The sequence below is a fragment of the Trachurus japonicus genome, chromosome 13 (assembly GCF_045865225.1).
Source record: "Trachurus japonicus isolate A0001 chromosome 13, Traja_1.0".
NCBI classification, from domain to species: Eukaryota; Metazoa; Chordata; class Actinopteri; order Carangiformes; family Carangidae; genus Trachurus; species Trachurus japonicus.
In genome coordinates this window covers 20,944,330-20,964,083 of record NC_140919.1, presented here as the reverse complement: position 1 = coordinate 20,964,083, position 19,754 = coordinate 20,944,330, and the positions used below count along the sequence as shown (strand labels likewise).

The window sequence follows — 19,754 nt, the reverse complement described above, 5'->3', positions numbered from 1 at the left end:
TCTACAGACTGTGAGCTGCTCGGCAGTAAAAGTAAATTTGAGGCTTCAACACATGAAAGAAGACCGAGAAGTTTCTTTTCACTCTCTCTTTATTAATTCCCCATCTACTTGTCAGCTTCCTGTGTTATATTGTACAACTCGACTGAACTCTCGGCCTCCTCGAGTTCACAAGGTCAATGCCAGGTTTAACAACAAGGCCGACATAAAACAGCGAGAAGAGAACCTATTGAAAGCATACACACTTTGACTCTCTGTGGGGCAGATAGCATCAACCTGTGAGCTTTGCACCCTCCACATGCATAACAACACACGCACATAAATAAATAGTGGTTAATCATTAGACCAGATCTAGCGCAAAGTGCGTTTAAAGCAGCTGTCAAAACTAAGCAGTGACAGTTGTTAGTATATTCATTATTTTATGAGAGTGTGTTTGCAAGAACGCACGTGAACATCTCTGAGTGGGAGCACATTTCTGTCAAAATGAGGAGGGAGGAACAGCAGGGATGGAAGAAATTCCCCTTAGGAATGACGCAGCAGAGGCTTGGTGCGCCTGTGTACATATGCATTCCCTTCTTCATTCACTATGCAGTTTCTGGCCCATAGGAGTGGAAACATCTGCGCTGTGCTTATGGGGAAAACTGCATAATGGGAACAGTTACATAGGCCACCTGCGTATTTTGACTTGTGCAACCCATTGGTAATGTAACATCTGCAGACACACGCAGAACAAGTGCAAGACTGCAGGATAACTGCTGGGTGACTCTGTCACTGACTGTATCAACATGGACACTTCATTGCCATGTTGCCATTTCCTGAGCTAGATTTCTGTGAGGCAGAGAGCAGACATAATCATTTTTCCTCCACTAAACTAATCCTGTGGCAGAAGTTTGATTATGCCAGGAAGGGGTTATCCCTCTGCCATCCCAAAGCTATAATACAACACAGTGTGGGTAAATGTTGATGCAGTAAGAGACCCAACACACTTTAATGTTGATCAAACGCCAATAAAAGCACAAATTAGCAGCCCTAATCACATCATTTATTATTTCTAAATATTTCTGCTATATGGTTCGGACCTATTTTAGATTTTACATTTCATTAATACTCTCCAAATTGAGCAGTATGCTGTATTTCACTAGATGTGTTGGCCATTTGCCACCATGGATCAATCCAGCTGAGTTTGCTTAGACCAAAACGTCCATAACTTTTTTTTTTGACAGTGAACTACAGCTTGTTGGAGACCTTTGCACACAGTCTACAATAATTTATGCAATATTGGGATTACTGCACATTACCAGAAATAGAAGATGGTGCTAAAGCAACATCATCAGCAGAAGCCATATTTGTAAACTGTATGTATGCTGTATTTACTTTTAGCTGCTAGTCATTGTCACGTGAGAGCGTGTGTGTGTGTCTATGAACATTCACCTACATTGCTGATTCACCAAGTGATGTAAAGAGACATAGCACTGTGACCGATAGAGAGATATGATTCAAAGGACACTGACTTTGCTAAATATAGACCAAATAATGATGATAATGATTAAAGCAGAAGTAAGTGATATATTTGTGTTAATATAAGTCTTAAATAGTTATATCTTCCGACAGCAATCACTTACATAGAGTGTTTGGACCGAAACACGGGTCTGTCTGTCACTCTGCTCTGCTCTGAGCCGAGGAGAAAACATTTATCGTATCCTACAGTTTTTATCCAATGAGGAGAGAGAACGGCATGCAGGGCTGTGTGTGCAGCCAAGGGACGCCGTGCATGTGGAGACGTAGGGACGAGGACTATTATGGTGCGTTCAAGGCAACTCGTAACTCCTGTTTTTCCGAACTGTGAAGTTGTACCAGTTTGATCTGGTACGAGTTCACGGGTCGGAAGTTACGAGTGGCCGTTATAGTGCACTTTTCACAGGTAAAACAGGTCGGAAAAACACGAGTGGATTGCCTGGAACGCTACAAAGTCGTAAGTTGTGACTTGAAGCTGTAATTTACGATTTCAAAAGCCTGCCTGCAACGCAGCATTAGCGAAAACGACCGGATCGCTTACTTCTGCTTTAATACACATTCTAATTCATCATGTTGATTTGAGCACTAAGGGGACAAACATTGAGAAACTGTGTTGTGAAAGGTTTCCGCTAGATTTTACATACACTCTCTTTTACAAGCCTAACAACACGCCAGTAACAGGTTTTCATTTTCACATACAAAAGCCCAGGACACCGGGTTAATTAGTGGTGGTGCCATATTGAGTGTTGAGTAGCATGTTTGAGTGAACTGTAATTAAATCTCCCCACTAAGGTAACAAGAGAACATAGATGCTTGTTAGAGAGGCAGACCTACGTTTAAAAAAAGAAACAATCTGCTAAACTGCAAAATTCCTTGAAAGAGACTCTTTGTCACTGGGGTGAAGTTAGTTGTAAATACACTGAGCAGACGTGAAGGATGTGGTTAGTGTTCCACAATGACATTTTGTGTTGCTGAGCAAATGTGCTCGTGGTAAATCAGAGATGCACACAGTGTGGTTACATAGATAGACCACCGTATAGACTGAGCACACTGCTGTTACCTGGCATCGTGAAATGCATAATGCCCAGCACTGCCACAAGGTCTTTGAGCAATGGCGCCTGCACATGGGAGAGTTTAATAAAAGAAACAGTGACTGGCAAGAACTATGAGAAAATGGGCTGGACATTTTGCAGTCTTTCTTCAGGCACAGTATTCTACAGATGGATTTACATCAGTCAAGTGGAAGCCTTCTGGTGAGGAGGTGAAGTTCTGGACAACAGCTGCAAACACAATCGACCCCAGCAGGTAACAGCTACATCGTCCACACCTTGTCATCTTTCAGTGTATCACACTGCAACATTTAGCAAGCCCAGAGCAAACAAGGAGCACTGGAGTGAGATACAATTAAAATCGTAGGCAATATGTTGAGAATATTATGGGAACAGAAATCAGTGGTTTCAGGGGACCTCTGGATTAAAACATGGCTGACAGCAAACTGGAAACTATATGTGTGATTGTAGCCAAACCAACCTTTACCTTCAGTTACCGCTCCAACAACTTGACAGTATTCATTTGAAGAAACGTATTAAGTGATTTATACGCATTTATTTTGCAGTTCAAGACTAAGAATTACTCATTTGTGCATAGAAATGATTATTATAAAAAGTGCACTGATACTTGGCAGACAAGCCAGGGCAGCCAACGGTGATTAGTTCATCATAATATGTTGAGAGATAGAGAGCTACATTGTCAGAGAGCCAATGTCAGATTAGAATCAGCACTAAAACATTTATTATACTGAGACCTTGACAATGTTTTATTGTGGTTCCGGAACACAGTTACAAAATGACAAATTTGGATGATAAAACATTGCAAAAGTGATAAAACACATTTTAAAAAGAAAAAAAAAAGACCCGTGTGCTCTCACTTTAAACAAGTAGAGGAATATTAGATGTCTGATAGCAGCCTTTTAGAAGTACAACCGTATTCATATGCTGTTGAATTTATTGGTTTGGTCAGATCTGGATTTAGATCGACAATCCAGATACTGGTCCTCGGTGTGCATCAGGGTATGGACAAGGGGCCTTGACCAGCATTCCAAACGCACACGCATGAACACACATATATAAACTTGGTTGGTTGGCAGCTCTCAATGTGGAGTGCCTCGTTTTAAAGTGACTGGATCGATACAGGGGAGTGAATTGCCAATTTCAGTTTGTTCTATTGAAATCGGCTGGCGCTGCATTCTAGAGGGAGAGCAACTGAAATTGGCAGTGGCAGAGTGGAATTGGATTTGTAAGGAGAGAAAGACTGAGGAGTGAGCAGAATGATCAGGAAAAAAACAAAAGAAACAATAACGGCAGCAATGCCTATCTCCATGCATGGAGACGCAAACCCCAAGATGTTCTCATGTCATTAGTGCACATATGCTCTTTTAGCTGAATTATGGAGACAGTTACGCAAACCCCTCCACTCTCTTTCATCGTCTCACCAACACGAACCCACTCACATACACTCATCCAGAGCCCATCTCTGCTTCTTCGATACTATAGTCCATGGCAATCAAGCGCTGTGTTGGAAGAAGAGATGATTGCGTCTCTAGTGAATAGCTCATTCAGTTGATCCTCTCCATTCTGTTTATTGGGATGACATGGATGGAAGCCATCACCAACCTACAGAGAGCATTGGCTTGGACGCATGTCCAGCCATAGAAACTGCACACAATTTTAACCCTCACTTTGCCATTCTTCCCAATCTGATGAGCTAAAGCAACAGACTTTAGTTTAGTTTAGTTTATTTAGATCCCCATTAGCTTTTGCCACGCAGCAGCTATTTGTTATTAGACTAACATGGAGGAAGGATGCACAGCCAGTGGCCGTGGACTAAAGAGGATCTCCTGTTCCTACATGTTTAGACATTATATGCATACCCAAAAAAATTAATACCACTCAATAAGTGGTAAACATGTAAAGTAAATACGTAGCTGGAAACAAATTGGCAGATGGAAATGTGTCTATCCAAAGGTTGTGAGAAAAATGTTTTTTTGTAATCCATACAAAATCCCAAAATAATATGGTGTTTTATAAATCAAAATGAGTTGAACTATTGTCCAATTTAGCCAAGCTAAGATAGTCAGTGGCTCACATTAGCTGCATATTAATTGTTTGGCAGATCATCCCAAAGGCTATGTGTGCATGCGTGTGTCAATGACTGAGAAGTGGCAATGTTGTCACAGTGGGATATAGATTGCTCTTGCTGAGTCACAGCTTACATAAAACAAAAATACACAGTAATCTCTTGGTAAATTATAAACACACAAGTGCGCACACGCACACAGTCATAAGTGGTGTCGAAAAAAACATGATAGCAGGATTGATTGTAACAAGCTGATAGGCTGTAGTTGTTTTCTCACACTGCGTGTATGATTATCCAACGTTTTATGGCTTTGGGGTCTGCGCGGTGAGACTTTAAAAAACACGCACGCACTTCAACAGTAAAGGAGTGGGGAGCTCCGAGGACCACAATACATCCTGTGGATTAGAAGGTGCTATCTCACTTGAACTAGGAAGCACTTTGCCCTGAACATTGGAGAGAGCCGAGGTAAGATTGCAGCCGCCTGCTGTCAAGATGTTGAGCCCAAAAACGAATTATCTTTATCTTATATTGCACATATTATACTGTGTAGTGAGTAAACACTGTCTGTGTAAAAAAAAAAGAAAGAAAGATTATAGTAAGTGTTGATGCTAGTCCATGATTTACAATGTAATGCTGGATGACAGATTATTACTGAGATGCTGGTGGGATTCATTTTTAATAAGTACAACATCAACATATGACAATGATGAATACACAAATACTATCACTTTAAAAATCCCTCTCTCGTTATAGTTAGACTGGCAAGAAATGGGGGTTTACTGCCATTGTATTATTTATTCTATTTTCAGCTTTTTGTAGCTCGCAGATGTTTGAATTATGCAGTTCTATCCACATTACTGTGGACAGACTGGGACCAAGTTTGTTAATGATAATGTTGGTTATGTGTAGCTCTTTGCCAGTAGAGTAAATAATCTACTGTAAATTGCAATGCAGCCCAGGGGAACAGATGTCTATGGAGGACTTTGAATACTGTTTCAGAGATAGATTTGTTTTTCTTCCCCCAGCTGTACACTGCACAGATCTGGACTTTTTAATGCTAGTCCTTAACAAAATTAACAGGTGACAAACCGCCTCTTGGGCTGACATGAACTTTTATGGATACGTCTCAAAGTGAGCAGTCAAAGTAAAATGATACGGTGGCAGGAGTGAAAGCTATTTTTAGGCACTTAACACATAAGCGACATGGAAGAAGAGAGAGGCTGAAGGGTTTGAGCTGTGTGAATGGCTGCATGTCTTTCTCAGTGTTATTGTCTTGGTGTTATAGTATTGCATGTTCACAGGCGCTTTTCCGCGTTTCTCTATGATGTGCAGCTGATTGCAAACACACATGGGGGCATGCACAGGTTTGGCTCTCTGTCTCTCTTTCTCTGCCCTCGCTTGCTCTTCACAGCACATTAAACACAATGGCTATAAGCTCCTCATTCACCCAAATAGACACAACCCCCCCCTACACACACACTCATACAGACATTCACCTTGTTTTTGTCTCCAAGAGTACATTGGAGTGAAGCCTAATTGCTTGAATGATATGATGGGTGCCTTTGCATATACTACATCTGGCTTGTCAAACAGTTCTCTAGACTCTCTGTTTTCTCTTTTTCAAAGTTTTGTTCCCTTCCTCCTTTGTCTTTGTTTACTCAGGTTAGTACCTTCTCTCAACTTCAGAAAGCTTTCCGCAGTCCAAGGTTACTGCAAGGAAAAAGGAGTTTGTGTGTGTGTGTGTGTCAGATCTGCGTTTCCTCCATTTTGAGTCTTTTGTGCATGCGTGTGAGAGTGTGTATGTGTGTCCTGCCAATGGGCCTCATTAAGCTGGGAAGGTTTTGAGACCTCTGAGACCTTGCCTTTAGTAAACTTTGTGTCATTAATGGGTGTTAATGATGTTGGCCCTTGTAATCACTTTGTGTGTTTCTGTGTACGTGTGCGCTTGTTTGTGTGTGTTAGATGGGGAAAAGGAGGTTCTCGGGTTTGGAGGTGGCCCTCATGGTCATGTTCGCGCTGATGTCTGTGGCAGCCATCGCTTTTATAATCCTGTTTGCCACTGGAGAACCTGGACTCATTAAAGAGGGTAGGTAAACATAGTGAAATGGCTAATGCAAGTGCACAATTTGAGACATCAGTTCACAAATAAGTCTCTTTAATAAGCCATGCCAAGGCAAAAGTAACATTTGAATTTTAAAATTTCTGAGTGGAGTTTGGTAACCTTGAATGCTGATTGAAGGCAACAGTTATGAAATCAAAACAGGACAAGTTTTCGATGATGAATTAAATACAAATTACAAAAACTACACAAAACCTTTAATAGGACAGTGTCAACATGCATTTGTTTTATGCCTTGATTACACATGTTAAGGTTAAAGGGATAGTTCACCCAAAATTCAAATTTCATTATTTACATTTCATTATCTACTCACCCTCATGTCGACTAAGGGCTGGGAGAAGTTTCAGAGTCCTCCGTGCCTTCTCTGAGTTAGAGCGGGGCTCCGTGCAGCACTGCATGTCCATATGACGGTTGCGAACGGAGCTCACTTTTCTTCGTCCAAAAAGACACACCAAAAAACATCCAAATACCTCCATAGTGCTCGTCTGTAATGTCCCTCTTGTACTGAAGCCCCAACATGAGAAACTGTTCCGAAAAAAAATTAAATAAGTATATGTTTTAAGCTTGTTTGTGGCGGAAGCTCCCAGTGGTGCTCTGCCGGAATCTCGCGCGATTTGCAGAGCCGTGAACTGGGTCAATGCAAGTCGCGCGAGATTTGGACAGACCAGGAAGAGCAGTGCTGGGAGCTTCCGCTACAAACAAGCTTAAAACATATACTACTTATTTACTTCAATACAAGAGGGACATTACAGACGAGCACTATGGAGGTATTTGGATGTTTTTTGGTGTGTCTTTTTGGACGAAGAAAAGTGAGCTCCGTTCGCAACCGTCATATGGACATGCAGTGCTGCGCTGAGCCCCACTGTAACTCAGAGAAGGCACGGAGGACTCTGAAAGTTCTCCTAGCCCTTAGTCGACATGAGGGTGAGTAGATAATGAGTGAAATTTGAATTTTGGGTGAACTATCCCTTTAACTATGTTTTTTAAGGCATTAATTTTAAGGATCCTTTCACTTCACAAAATGTGTCTAGCAATCAGTGAACAGTCATCAGAGTTTGATTTGATTTGATTTGATCAACTTTATTAATCCCAGAGGGCAATTCTGTTCGGCAGTCCACCAAGAACAATAATAATAATAATACAAGCTCATCCACAACAGCACATCAATACAAACTCAACAATACAGACTCATCCACATTCATACATATGCACAGGTGCTAGTTTGTATTTACAATGTCAGTGGAAGCAAAACATGACCTTTGTCTCCCGTTTGGCCTTCCAGCGTGTAAAAAATAAAATAAATAAATCAAAAATTAAAAATCAGAATCAAAAATAGATCAATAAATGAATAATCAAAAGTAAAGATAAAAAATTATTATTTCCACAAGCTTGGGTCTAGATTTAAGAGTCTGATAGCAGACGGGATGAATGATCTGGAGTAACGGTTAGTTTTCCGTAGTGGCGCTTTAAGACGGCGCCCTGAGGGCATCAGTACAAATTCAGATGACAAGATATGGTCATGCTGATTAATAATTGCTTTTGCTTTTTTAGCCACACGTTTATCCCAAAGGGAACTCAAGTCATCCTGCTGCACCCCTATTATTTTGGAGCACACCTTTACAATCTTATTCAGACAATTTTTGTCTTTAACACCCAAGCTGTTGTGCCAACAGATAAAAGAAAATGTCAGAATACTTTCAATAAAAGACTTGTAAAACAAGGACTGAATCCTCTTACTGACATTGAATGAATTTAACTTCCTGAGTAGGTAAGTCCTCTGTTGGCCTTTCTTAACAATGGCATCTGTATTGACATCAAATCTTAGCTGTGAGTCAAAAACAGTTCCTAAGTATTTGTATGAAGCCACCATTTCTACCTCCTTACCATGAATAAGATTTGCAGGGGGCTTAGTACAATTTTTTCCAAAATCGCCAGAGTCGCCACTATAGTATACACAAACCTGAACCTATACACAAAAATGAAATCTATCCCAGCGTTTAAGGGTGTATTCACACCTGCAGTGTTAGTGCGCACTAAATCTGGTGCGCACTAAATTTGGTCCAGTTTGGGTCAGTGTGAAAGCACATCGCACTCTAATGCGCACCAAAACTAGTGCGGCCTGAGGAGGTGGTCTCGGTTCGGCTCCAGCTGAACTCTGGTGCGCACTAGTTTAGGTGTGAAAGCAACCGCACTCTGGTGCGAGCCAACTGCCAGGCGAACTCAACAAGTTTGAGCTAAAAGGGCTCCCGTAGTCACTGACAACGGGTTAACGCAGCGGGGAGACCACCCGGTGCTCCGGTCCTACGCAGCTCTGTCCCCACAAACGGAGCAGCAGCAGCGGGGCAGCCGGTCGCTGCATGCCCGCTGAGTCCGCTCAGACACCGGACAGGTCGGCGGCTCCGTCCCTCGGGTCCGCGGAGCAGCAGAGGTCCGCCCGTGTTTAACGTTTAACTGGGAACTAACGGGACCGAGCTGGGTGAACGCAACCGGAAACCAGCCGGAAGTACCAAACAGAGTTATACATGCAAACAATATAGAAATAAATGACCAGAGCTACTAACAACCGGCCCTACTGGAGTCTCCATCATGAAAGTTTTGTCAATCAGCGCGTCCAGATTCCAACCGGTAGTCATGGAGACGTGACGTTCTCCAAGTTTGGTCCCGAGTGACAAAAGGCAGGTGTGAACGCAACCGCACTAACTGAAAAATGAAACAATGTATCATTTTAACATTTGGTGCGCACCAGGGTGCGCACTAAACAGGTGTGAATACACCCTAAGTATCATAGGTTAAAGCAGAAGTAAGTGGTCCGGTCGTTTTCGCTAATGCTGCGTTCCAGGCAGGCTTTTGAAATCGTAAATTACAGCTTCAAGTCACAACTTACGACTTTGTAGCGTTTCAGGCAACCCACTCGTGTTTTTCCGACCTGTTTTACCGGTGAAAGTCACTATAACGGCGAGTTTCCTTGAACGCACCATAACAGTCCTCGTCCCTACGTCACCACATTCACGGCGTTCCTTGGCTGCACACACAGTCCTGCATGCCGTTCTCTCTCCTCATTGGATAAAAACTGTAGGATACGATAAATGTTTTCTCCTCGGCTCAGAGCAGAGCAGAGGGACTGAGAGACCCGTGTTTCGGTCCAAACACTCTATGTAAGTGATTGCTGTCGGAAGATATAACTATTTAAGACTTATATTAACACAAATATATCACTTACTTCTGCTTTAACAAGTAACTACATGTTATAGAAAGTTTTAGGAAAAGAGTGCTACAGTAGCATTCTGTGATGCTGCCACTGAATAGTGCTGGTGTAAAGGCTAGCTGCCAGCCAACTTGAATACAGAGATGTTACGTCTGTGGTGGCTTTAGAGTTGTTGGAGTAAATAAAACCAATTTATAAGGGAAATTAGAAAAAATAAACACCTTTTATGGGTTGATCCTAGCTTAAAGCATGAATAGCCATAATCCAACTTGTTCTCCCTGAATCTAGGTCAAACACAAAATCAAGCTTTTCTCTGGGAAAAGAAAAAAAAAAACTAATGAAAAGATACTAACACCACATATTATTACATACTTTACTGTTGCTCATTAGCAGACAACTAACACATTTCAGCCATAGTTCAAGAGAACGGGCACTGTGTTATTTTGAACGTGGCAACATGTCTAATGATAGAGTAATTGGTAAAGTTAATCTGTTTACTGCCCTCAAGGGTTATGAATCTTCAAATGATGGTCTGAATACTTAATCATTGAATTACAGGGGTTTTCACTTTGATTTTTTCTTTTGGTACTTGAGTGAAGTAAACATTTCATCTTTTGGCAGAGGTTTTTGCTCCTCAGTGTCCCAACATTGCCCTGGCTGAGAGAGTAGACTGTTTCCCCGATGCTGGAGCCTCCAAGGTATCAATTACTTTCAGTTCCAAAAATGCAAAGTCATGTTTGTGGAGATGTGCTTTTCCAAAGTCTTTGAAGAGAATTGGTGATCAGAAAGGGCTGGAAATTCACCAAGACTTAAAAAAAAAAATAATAATAATATGACACAATGACAATAATGGTGACGTAAAAGCTGATAATAATAATTAACCATCCCTCTTCGACAGCAAAAATGTGAAGAACGTGGATGTTGCTGGGGGCCACTGGATGAGAGAAATGTTCCTTGGTGTTTCTTCTCAACCAACCATGGATACACAGTGGAATCAGTAGAGGAGTCGGATCCTTTTGGTAAATCCCCATTTCCCTTCTCTCTCTCCACCCTGCTTTTGCACTCAAGCGATCACTGACTGCTGAAAATATTTGGCTCTCTATTTAGTTTATTTTCCAATTCTAACTGCTCACATTCCTTTGGTCTGTCTGTCTTCTACACGTCATTTTTCCATTTCCACTCACTTTGCCTAAGGCATAGTTTTTCTGTGAAATATGACATGGATGGCATATCAGAAAACATGATTGACTTTGGAGTATGCAGGGTGTTCTATTTTCTGCTTGATTTCACTGCCTTATGTGAACTCAAATTAGTGTATAAAAGCAACAAAAACATTGGACATTTTTTAAGGTCTAAAATACAATATCCACATTGTTGGGGGGAAAAAACATAAATACACCCAGACACATGAAAAACAAGCATTTCTCTTTGGCCTGCTAGAGTTGAGTTGCTTGATGTCATACAATAATACTTTAAACAATACATAAAATTGAACGCACTCCTCCTCATACCAGTTAAACTGTCTTCAAATATTTTTACATGCATTCTGCCGTGGTATTGCTCAAGGCTACTATGCAAATTACTCACAATTACCTCAGAGACAACTGAGGACTCAAAGCTGTGTAAGCATATTGCACCCTTTGATCACACTGGTAAATGGATAACCTGGGAATACATCGGTGTTTGAATGGATTCCCATCTCAGTTTACCTGATGAATTTTATGTAGAGCGCTCAAACTAGGGACTGTTGCAGTTTGCTTTTTATCGGTGCAGTTCAATCATCATTGTTGGGACTATATTAAATATTGCATTTTCACTCACGTTGAATAACTACCTCTGTGGGCACATGGCTCATTCAACAATTTTGGATACCAATGAGGTGCATTGTGATGAAGTAGACAATTCACATGTAAAGCCTGTTGCAAAAATGTATAAGGGATGTCTATTTAAGTAATAAATGGAACAGTTCAGAGGAAGTGAGGTACGCCCAGGTTATGGCAGTTAAATGCACCCAGTCAAGAAATAGCCCTTCAGGTAATTTCCTGTAAATCCACAATATAACCTATATGGTTATTAGCCTTATGTTTTAATATGTTGCATGTTAGCCTGAAGGGTGCTCAATATCAGTCTTTAAAATACTGAACTATTCCTTAAAACCCAAAAAATAAAACTGCATTGGGTTAAGTTGCGTACATGTAATGTATTTCTTTAAATAAATGTTGTTGTTTTTTCTCCATGTTTTAACCTCTCTTGTCATCATGTGTTTGCAGTAATGAAAGCCAAGCTGAAGAGAATGGCATCTCCATCTTTATTTGGGGCTGATATACAAGAGCTGTCACTTCACGCTGAAATGCAGTCAAACAATCGCCTCCGATTTAAGGTGCACACCAACATGACACCATATCTCTCTGTCCTCTCTCTCGCACACACATTTTCGCTTACATTCACACAAACACACACATTTTGACAGCGGCAGAGAAAATTGTGAGATAAATCCAGTCTACTCAAATTATTTTCAAAAGCAGTTTTTATCAAAGCGTGTTTAACTCAAATGCTGTGCAGAACAAAAGAGGACAGAAATAGTTGTGTTCGCACTTTGTTGTGTATATCGCTGTAAGATATGAGGCCACACTCACAGCGCCTGTATGTTGTGTTTCCTTACCCTCAGATCTATGATGCCCACAAGGAGAGGTTCGAGGTCCCCCATGAGCATGTCAGCAGTCGCAGCAGTGACCGATCCAGCCCCATCGGCAACACACTTGAGATCACAAAGAAACCCTTTGGCCTCACTGTGCGCAGGAAGGAGAACAAAAAAGTCCTGTGAGTGCTCACCGTGTGTGTGTGCATGCTCATTACACATCTGTTGTGTTAGATGGCGGGGGAGTTTGTTTGTGAACAGTAAAGCAAATGCAAAAGACAGCAGGCTATGTATAGTGTGTATATTTACACAAAATTGCATTATGTGCATTCAGGCATGGATGCTTACTGTATACTGTGATATATTGCATATACTATAGACTGTATGCATAGTATATACTATGGCTATAAGTGGATGTGGGACATCCCTTAGCTGAAACATTAGTTGTAGCTGTAGGTTGTTATGGTGAAGCTGATGCTGGCATTATGTTGACAGTAGATGTGAACGCAATTTTGATAGTGATATAAGTTCCATATCATGTAGGCCTACAGTACAGCTGTTTGAGATGTTTTCTCATTGTGTGCTTCTCAGGGTTATCACCGCCATCTTATTGAATTGAGAAATGATGGTCATCAGTAGATTAATATTGATTCTTTGCATCTCATTTGATGCAGTAATGTGGTCTGTGCAGCTTATATTCCTAGTGTCATGCATTATTTCCACGTACTGATGTGTGACACCTTCCCGTGTTCCATAGTTTTCCACAGAGGTAAGTAATTATGTCAACATCAATCCTAGGAACACTTGACGAGTCCTGGGTGACACTGGACATCAATTACTCCTCACAGTTGCTCAGACACTTTCTGTTAAACACCATTAGGCATTAAGCCATGATTATCATTAATAGTATATTAAATATAGGACAGGTTAATGCACAAAAATCAGTGTTTCAATTACTACCAGGATGTGATGACTTTAAAAACGGATGTGTTTTCACACATAAATGGCCTGTTGTGAATTAGAGTTGTTTACCATTTATGTTGTATAGCAAATTTTCCTGCAAGATTTATTGTTACATTGATGACACTTTTAGCTTATTTAAAAATGTTTCATCCAGTCATGGCCAAACATTGTCTTTCTTTTCCATGTATTCTAATTCCATTATCTCAGCATGTGTCCTTACTGCAGAGCAACAGTGGTTGATATATCACATGACAACCTTTGGCATGTGTCACTCAGGGGTGTGCGAAGTAGGATTGTTGTCTTTCTCAACAGCCACGTGACCTTCAAGCAGAAGCAGTGAAATTACTCTGAAGATTAGCTCTTGAAGATTAGTGGCTATTTAGTAATCAAATTGCTCCAGCTTTCCACCACTTGATATGTGAATCACTATTATCACTCATTTGTGGCATATTCAGGTGATGGGTCAAACAAAAGGTTTTTTAGAGCCTCTTTTTTGTTAAGAACACACTTCAATCATTTAAAAAGGAGACTTTTTATTTTCTGCATTATACTCACAATAATGCTTAATGAAAGGGCAGCCACGGGGCAATGCCTCTGATCCCACTTTTGTGGCCATGCCATAGTCTCCCAGTCGCAAGAATACAATGACAACCCACTCAACCAAATTAAAAAGCAAAATTTTTATATTTTTGTAAAATGTTCCCTATTTAGGTGGAATAAAATGTATCTTTGAGTTACAGAAAAATAAATTATAAATACGTTTTTTTGGTGAAAAAAAATACTCTACTCCTCCTATACTCTATAGTCTCTGAATTTATGTGGGCTAGCAATAGTGCATTTATTGTTTTATGGTTCACATAAATACTTCATAATATTCTGATAATCACACAAGCAGCACATGACTGACCATAAAAAACAGAGCAAAGCGGTCAATAACAAGGATTATATTTACTTTCCATACCATAAAAAAATTGCACTAAGGCATCATTAAAAATGTTATCAATGTCCCCAAGATCAAACTTTTCACTGATAGCGCGAGTGAGTGCGTTCATAACTCATAATCATTCTGCTCTTTAACCTGTCAGGCGAGTGTGTAGGCGTTTATCACCATAAAAAGCTGCTTGTAAACAGACACAATAACTGAAAACAGTGATTGCGTTGCAGTGAAGTTAAGCAATGCCATGTGATTAAAGGCAAATGGAAACAGTCTGTTTTTATTTCATTGGGCATTTGCCATAACTATCCAATAACAATGTGTACCCATCAGGGCTGCAACCAATGATTATTTTAATGATCGATTAATTTCTCTATTGTTTTTTCAATCAAAGAATTGAATTTAAAAAAAATCCATTTTAATTTCCATCTCTTTATTCAAAAACAGAACATCATCTAAAATTGACAGTGCAGAAAAGTGCACATATAACAAGGTTTCTGCTTGAACATCCTTAAAGTAAAAGTAAAAGTTATCTTGCATGGCACTATCACACACGTACACTCTATAGAGTTCTCAGTGGGCCGGGCTGGCCAGACTCAATGTGAAGTAACAGCTCTGTGACATATTGAGCGACATTAATCGCACGACACAACAAATCGATAATGAAATTCATTTGCCAATGCTTTTAACATTCAAATTTAGGGATGTCCGATATTGGAAATTTGCCGATATCCGATAACCGATTTTTTCCAAAATTAGAATTTCCGATTCCGATAATAACCGATACCGATATGCAGGCTTTTCCCCCAAAAAAACGAATTAATCCTGTCAGAAATTAACACATTACTGTATGACTACATCTATTGTGATGCCCCAGTGGATGCATTCCACAAATTAACATTGTTTATTTGTTTACAGACACTTATTTATTTAAGCAGGCTTTTAGTTCATGTGTTAAATTGTTTTATTCATTATATTTTTATGTTTTTACTGTTGTATTTTATTTTATTGTGAAGCCCTTTGTGTTTTTTTTCTGTGAAAAGTGCTATATAGATAAACCTTACTTATTTACACAGACAGACAGACAGACACACACACACACGGATGGAGGGGCAGGGAGGCAGGCACGGACGGACGCACGCGCGCACACACACACTCATCACACATCGCTCATTATTAATAATAGCTACTGCACAACTGAAAATATTGTAGCGACCCCGCAGTAATGTTCTTGTTATGATGTTTAAGTTCTGTGATTTCTGACTGACTGTGAATGTGTACGGGCAGGTAGCGTATGGTTGGATGAGAAACTGCGGGGCCGGGGTGAGTGTGAGGAAGACAGAGTCCTGTGTGTGTGAAGTGAGAGCTGTCAGATAAGTTTGTGTTATGTTGCTGTAGTTACGTCGGGTCGGACGCTACAATATCAATAACAACATGTGCTTAACATGGACATCGGACGCGAAATAGCCGCGGAGCGGAGCAGTTTCCTTTCGGTGCCGTTAACCGACTGTGCCAGATGCGCCAGAGCGCGCAACTCTGTGCCAGGCTCGCGCTCGATTTGTGTTTATTCATTTTAACAGAGCGCAAGAGAGATTAACACACACATTCACACAGGCTACACACACATACAGGCTACACATGATACACATACCCACAGACACACAGCTGAGGGGCCGAGGCGCAGCACAGAGTGCACGTCTGGTGTCGTGACCCCCAGGGTGCTCAACCTGGTCAGTGGAGCACCCACGGAATGCACGGAAGACCGACAGACACACACACAGACACAAAGCCTCTGACTGCTGGATCAAACCACCACTGCATACGTTGTGCGTTGTACGGCAGCGCGCGCTGATTGACTTGAATGGGGCTGCTGCATTGCTACAACGTGCATGCATGTTTGTTTACAACAGAACAGCTGTAGTAGGAACACATGGACTATTATTGTGAGTCTGAATCAGTGACAGCAATTGTTAAGTAGCGAATGAAGTAGCAACGGTCCACCGCTACTTAATTCACTATGAAGGCACGTTATCAGGTTTTCATTATCGGCAGAAAAACCGATAACGATATGGACAGATATTACATTTTTATGCTAATATCGGCCGATATTATCGGTCGGCCGATATTATCGGACATCCCTATTCAAATTTTATCGATGCGTTGTTGCAGCCCTAATATACATTGCAGCTGAAACCTTTACTTGTGTATGTTGTCTCCTGTCTTTCTTTACAGCTAGGTATAGTAGACTCAGTATTTCAACCACCAGTATATGTCTTGTTTTGAGGGCTGGAGAAATGCTACCCAGAGGGCTTATTAGAGCTTGATGGCATGGTCTGTCTTCTCCCCGGCTTTTCTTTCTACAACTCTACTCCTCCACACATCCTTGTCTCATTCCCACTCCCACTCTCTTCCAGCTCACTCTCACTTTCTCTCCTCTTTGTCTTTCACACGTCTCTCTCACCTGCTCTCTCTCAAGCACATCTTTTTGCTCTGTGTCTCACATCAGGCTACATTCTCACCCCCCCCCCCCCCCCCGCCTCCCTCCTTTAGCTTTGACACTACAATGGCTCCGCTGGTGTTTGCAGACCAGTACCTACAGCTGTCTGCTAAGCTTCCATCCCATAACATTTATGGCCTGGGGGAGCATGTGCACCAAAAGTTTCGTCATGACATGAACTGGAGGACTTGGCCCATCTTCACCAGAGACGCCTTCCCTAACGGGGTGAGGAATACAAACACTTTTTAATACCACTGATTTCAACAGTATGCATTGCATACATGTATGAATATAGTCATGTACACTGTTTATTATGTCAGTCCCGGTAATGCTTTCCCCCCTTGGTTATTGTCAATAAATAAAGAAATGTTGTACCAGGCAGATTGTGTGCTCAAAGGCTTACAATTGGCCCTCGCTAAGCCCCACCCACCTGTTACTGTTGCTATGTCGGTCAAGCTTTCACTCCCAGCCATGCTCCTGGCATAAGAAATATAGAGTTTTCAGCAATATTGGCATGAAATATCACCAAATTTCTGGATAAACTGTTCAGAGATATCAGAGAGAAGCAGTCACAAAGATCATTCATAGTTTTCAGTGACGTGACTCACACAGGAGGATAAAACATCCGACATTTAACGACACGACTGGACTCGTAAAACATCTGTTAATTTTCCCATCCAACGAAGACTTAGGTCATCTCACTGACCATAAAAGATACGTTGTCAAACTGCACGTTTTCGGGCGATTGTGAACCATATACAGCTCTCGCTGCTGCTCATAAAACGTACAGTTAGTGAATCGGTCTACATTAGGACAATAAACTAATCTAAGATAAAACACCCCAACCCAACACCACATAAGCCCTACAACAACCTAGGGATATGTTATTAAAGCAAAGGTGAGCAGCATTAATAGATAGCCTGGGTTGCTATGGAGAACGAGGGATTGGTGCGGTTTAGTCACTGCATTAACGTCTAATGACACAAATCTTCAGGTCTTGGGCTTAGAGAAGGAGAAAAATTCAGCGTCACCCTCTAAACTTTTGGAATATCGGGAGTTGGACTTGTCCTGTCCTGTATACACACTCTTTCAGCATTATGTTTTCTGCCGAAAGCTTGTCTGGCCTCTTGTGCATAGTTACGGACAGTAGCCGTTTGCGGGAGAGGCTTAGCATCGGGTCAATTAGGTCTACCTACTGTGTGTGTGTGTGTGTGTGTGTGTGTGTGTGTGTGTGTGTGTGTGTGTGTGTGTGTGTGTGTGTGTGTGTGTGTGTGTGTACACATGTTGTGTAAGGTATGTTTACATGAGTTCCCTAGTCTCTACATGTGTATTTTCTTTCCCAAAGGGCTTATAATTGAATGTCTTGTAAGCTGATTAGGCTGTGAAGTCACCCCCTCAGCTTCAATAAGTCTCCCACTTCCCTCTTGTGACTCAAACCTCTTCTCCATATTCCTTCATCCCCCTCGTCTCTCCTGCCTCCCCTGCAGGGAACACATAACCTCTACGGACACTATCCATTCTTCCTGTGTTTAGAAGATGAGAGCGGAAAGTCATTTGGTGTCTTCCTCATGAACAGCAATGCTATGGGTGAGGATAAATAAAAGAAAAACACACTTAAACACATGCATGCAAGGACACACACAACACTGTCTTTGGAAAGCGTGACAAAGACATGAAAGCTTATTTAAAAAAGGAAGCAGTCACAGTCAGTTACATATGAGAGGGTTAGGCATATGATAAAAAAAAGCATAGGAATATAATACATATGCGTATTCATACACATGCCCCTGAAACATTGGGAAATTAAATCCTTCAACAAATGCTTTTTTTGCCTCTAATGGATCATATTGACAAGTTGGTGTTTAAGTTTATGGATGCATGTGATAAGATTCTCAAAAAAGAGGTTTCACTGAATGCCAACTGGATGAGGGGGCATTTTATTTATTAATAACAATAATGTCAGAGTTAAGCTGACGGCATGTCAACCTTTTGTATCCCTTGTCCAGAGATGACTCTGCAGCCTGCTCCAGCTGTGACCTACAGGACAATTGGAGGAGTCCTTGACTTCTATATTCTCTTTGGAGACACACCAGAACAAGTGGTTCAAGAGTTCCTTGAGGTGAGTGGTGATTTTTTTGTTTTTCTTTTTTTTAAATGTAAAAAAAAAATATATATGCCGTAGAGGTTTTTTCTGTGCAAAAGTGGCTTATGAGTTGTCTTGGCATATCCCATGCATTAACAATATGTCCAATCATCCTTTTCCAGCTCATTGGCAGGCCCGTCATCCCTCCCTACTGGTCCCTGGGTTTCCAGCTCTCTCGGTGGGACTACGGTAGCCTGAGTGAGGTCAAGAAAACAGTGGAGAGGAACCGTGCTGTGGAGCTCCCATATGTAAGCTCCTGTTTTTGTGCTTTCTTGAGTTCTCTTAAAACTGTTTATTTCTTTTTTATGTTGTATCCTCATGCAGCCATTTGTGACATTTGGACCCATCACTTCTATTTCTGATCTATTGTAGTGTGATTTGGTCCTCATGTTCTAGTGATGAAATGCAGAACAACCACTCACAGATCTTTATATTACAGCACCACCCGTGATATGTAAAATTTTATGTGCATAAATGCTATCACGTGTTCTTTCACACTCACTGTTTATAACATTGGACGATCTAACCTCCATATGAGTGCGATCAGCTGAGACAGGGCACAATGGATGTGGCGCTGATCAGCTGTTGCAGCACAGATGTGTTTATTA

At 41.2% G+C, this 19,754-nt stretch overlaps 1 protein-coding gene across 1 annotated transcript in view; it reads left to right on the top strand.

Moving 5' to 3' along the window:
* Window positions 1-5,010: 5,010 nt before the first annotated feature.
* Window positions 5,011-19,754, top strand: part of si (sucrase-isomaltase) — a 75,933-nt gene continuing 61,189 nt past the window's right edge. The window contains exons 1-10 of the mRNA XM_085795328.1: window positions 5,011-5,112; window positions 6,610-6,733; window positions 10,593-10,669; window positions 10,870-10,990; window positions 12,242-12,351; window positions 12,640-12,791; window positions 17,057-17,228; window positions 18,491-18,590; window positions 19,010-19,122; window positions 19,269-19,394. Coding sequence (XP_085651454.1) covers window positions 6,610-6,733; window positions 10,593-10,669; window positions 10,870-10,990; window positions 12,242-12,351; window positions 12,640-12,791; window positions 17,057-17,228; window positions 18,491-18,590; window positions 19,010-19,122; window positions 19,269-19,394 — 1,095 coding nt within the window. The 5' untranslated portion in view covers window positions 5,011-5,112. The remainder of the gene's footprint in view (window positions 5,113-6,609; window positions 6,734-10,592; window positions 10,670-10,869; window positions 10,991-12,241; window positions 12,352-12,639; window positions 12,792-17,056; window positions 17,229-18,490; window positions 18,591-19,009; window positions 19,123-19,268; window positions 19,395-19,754) is intronic.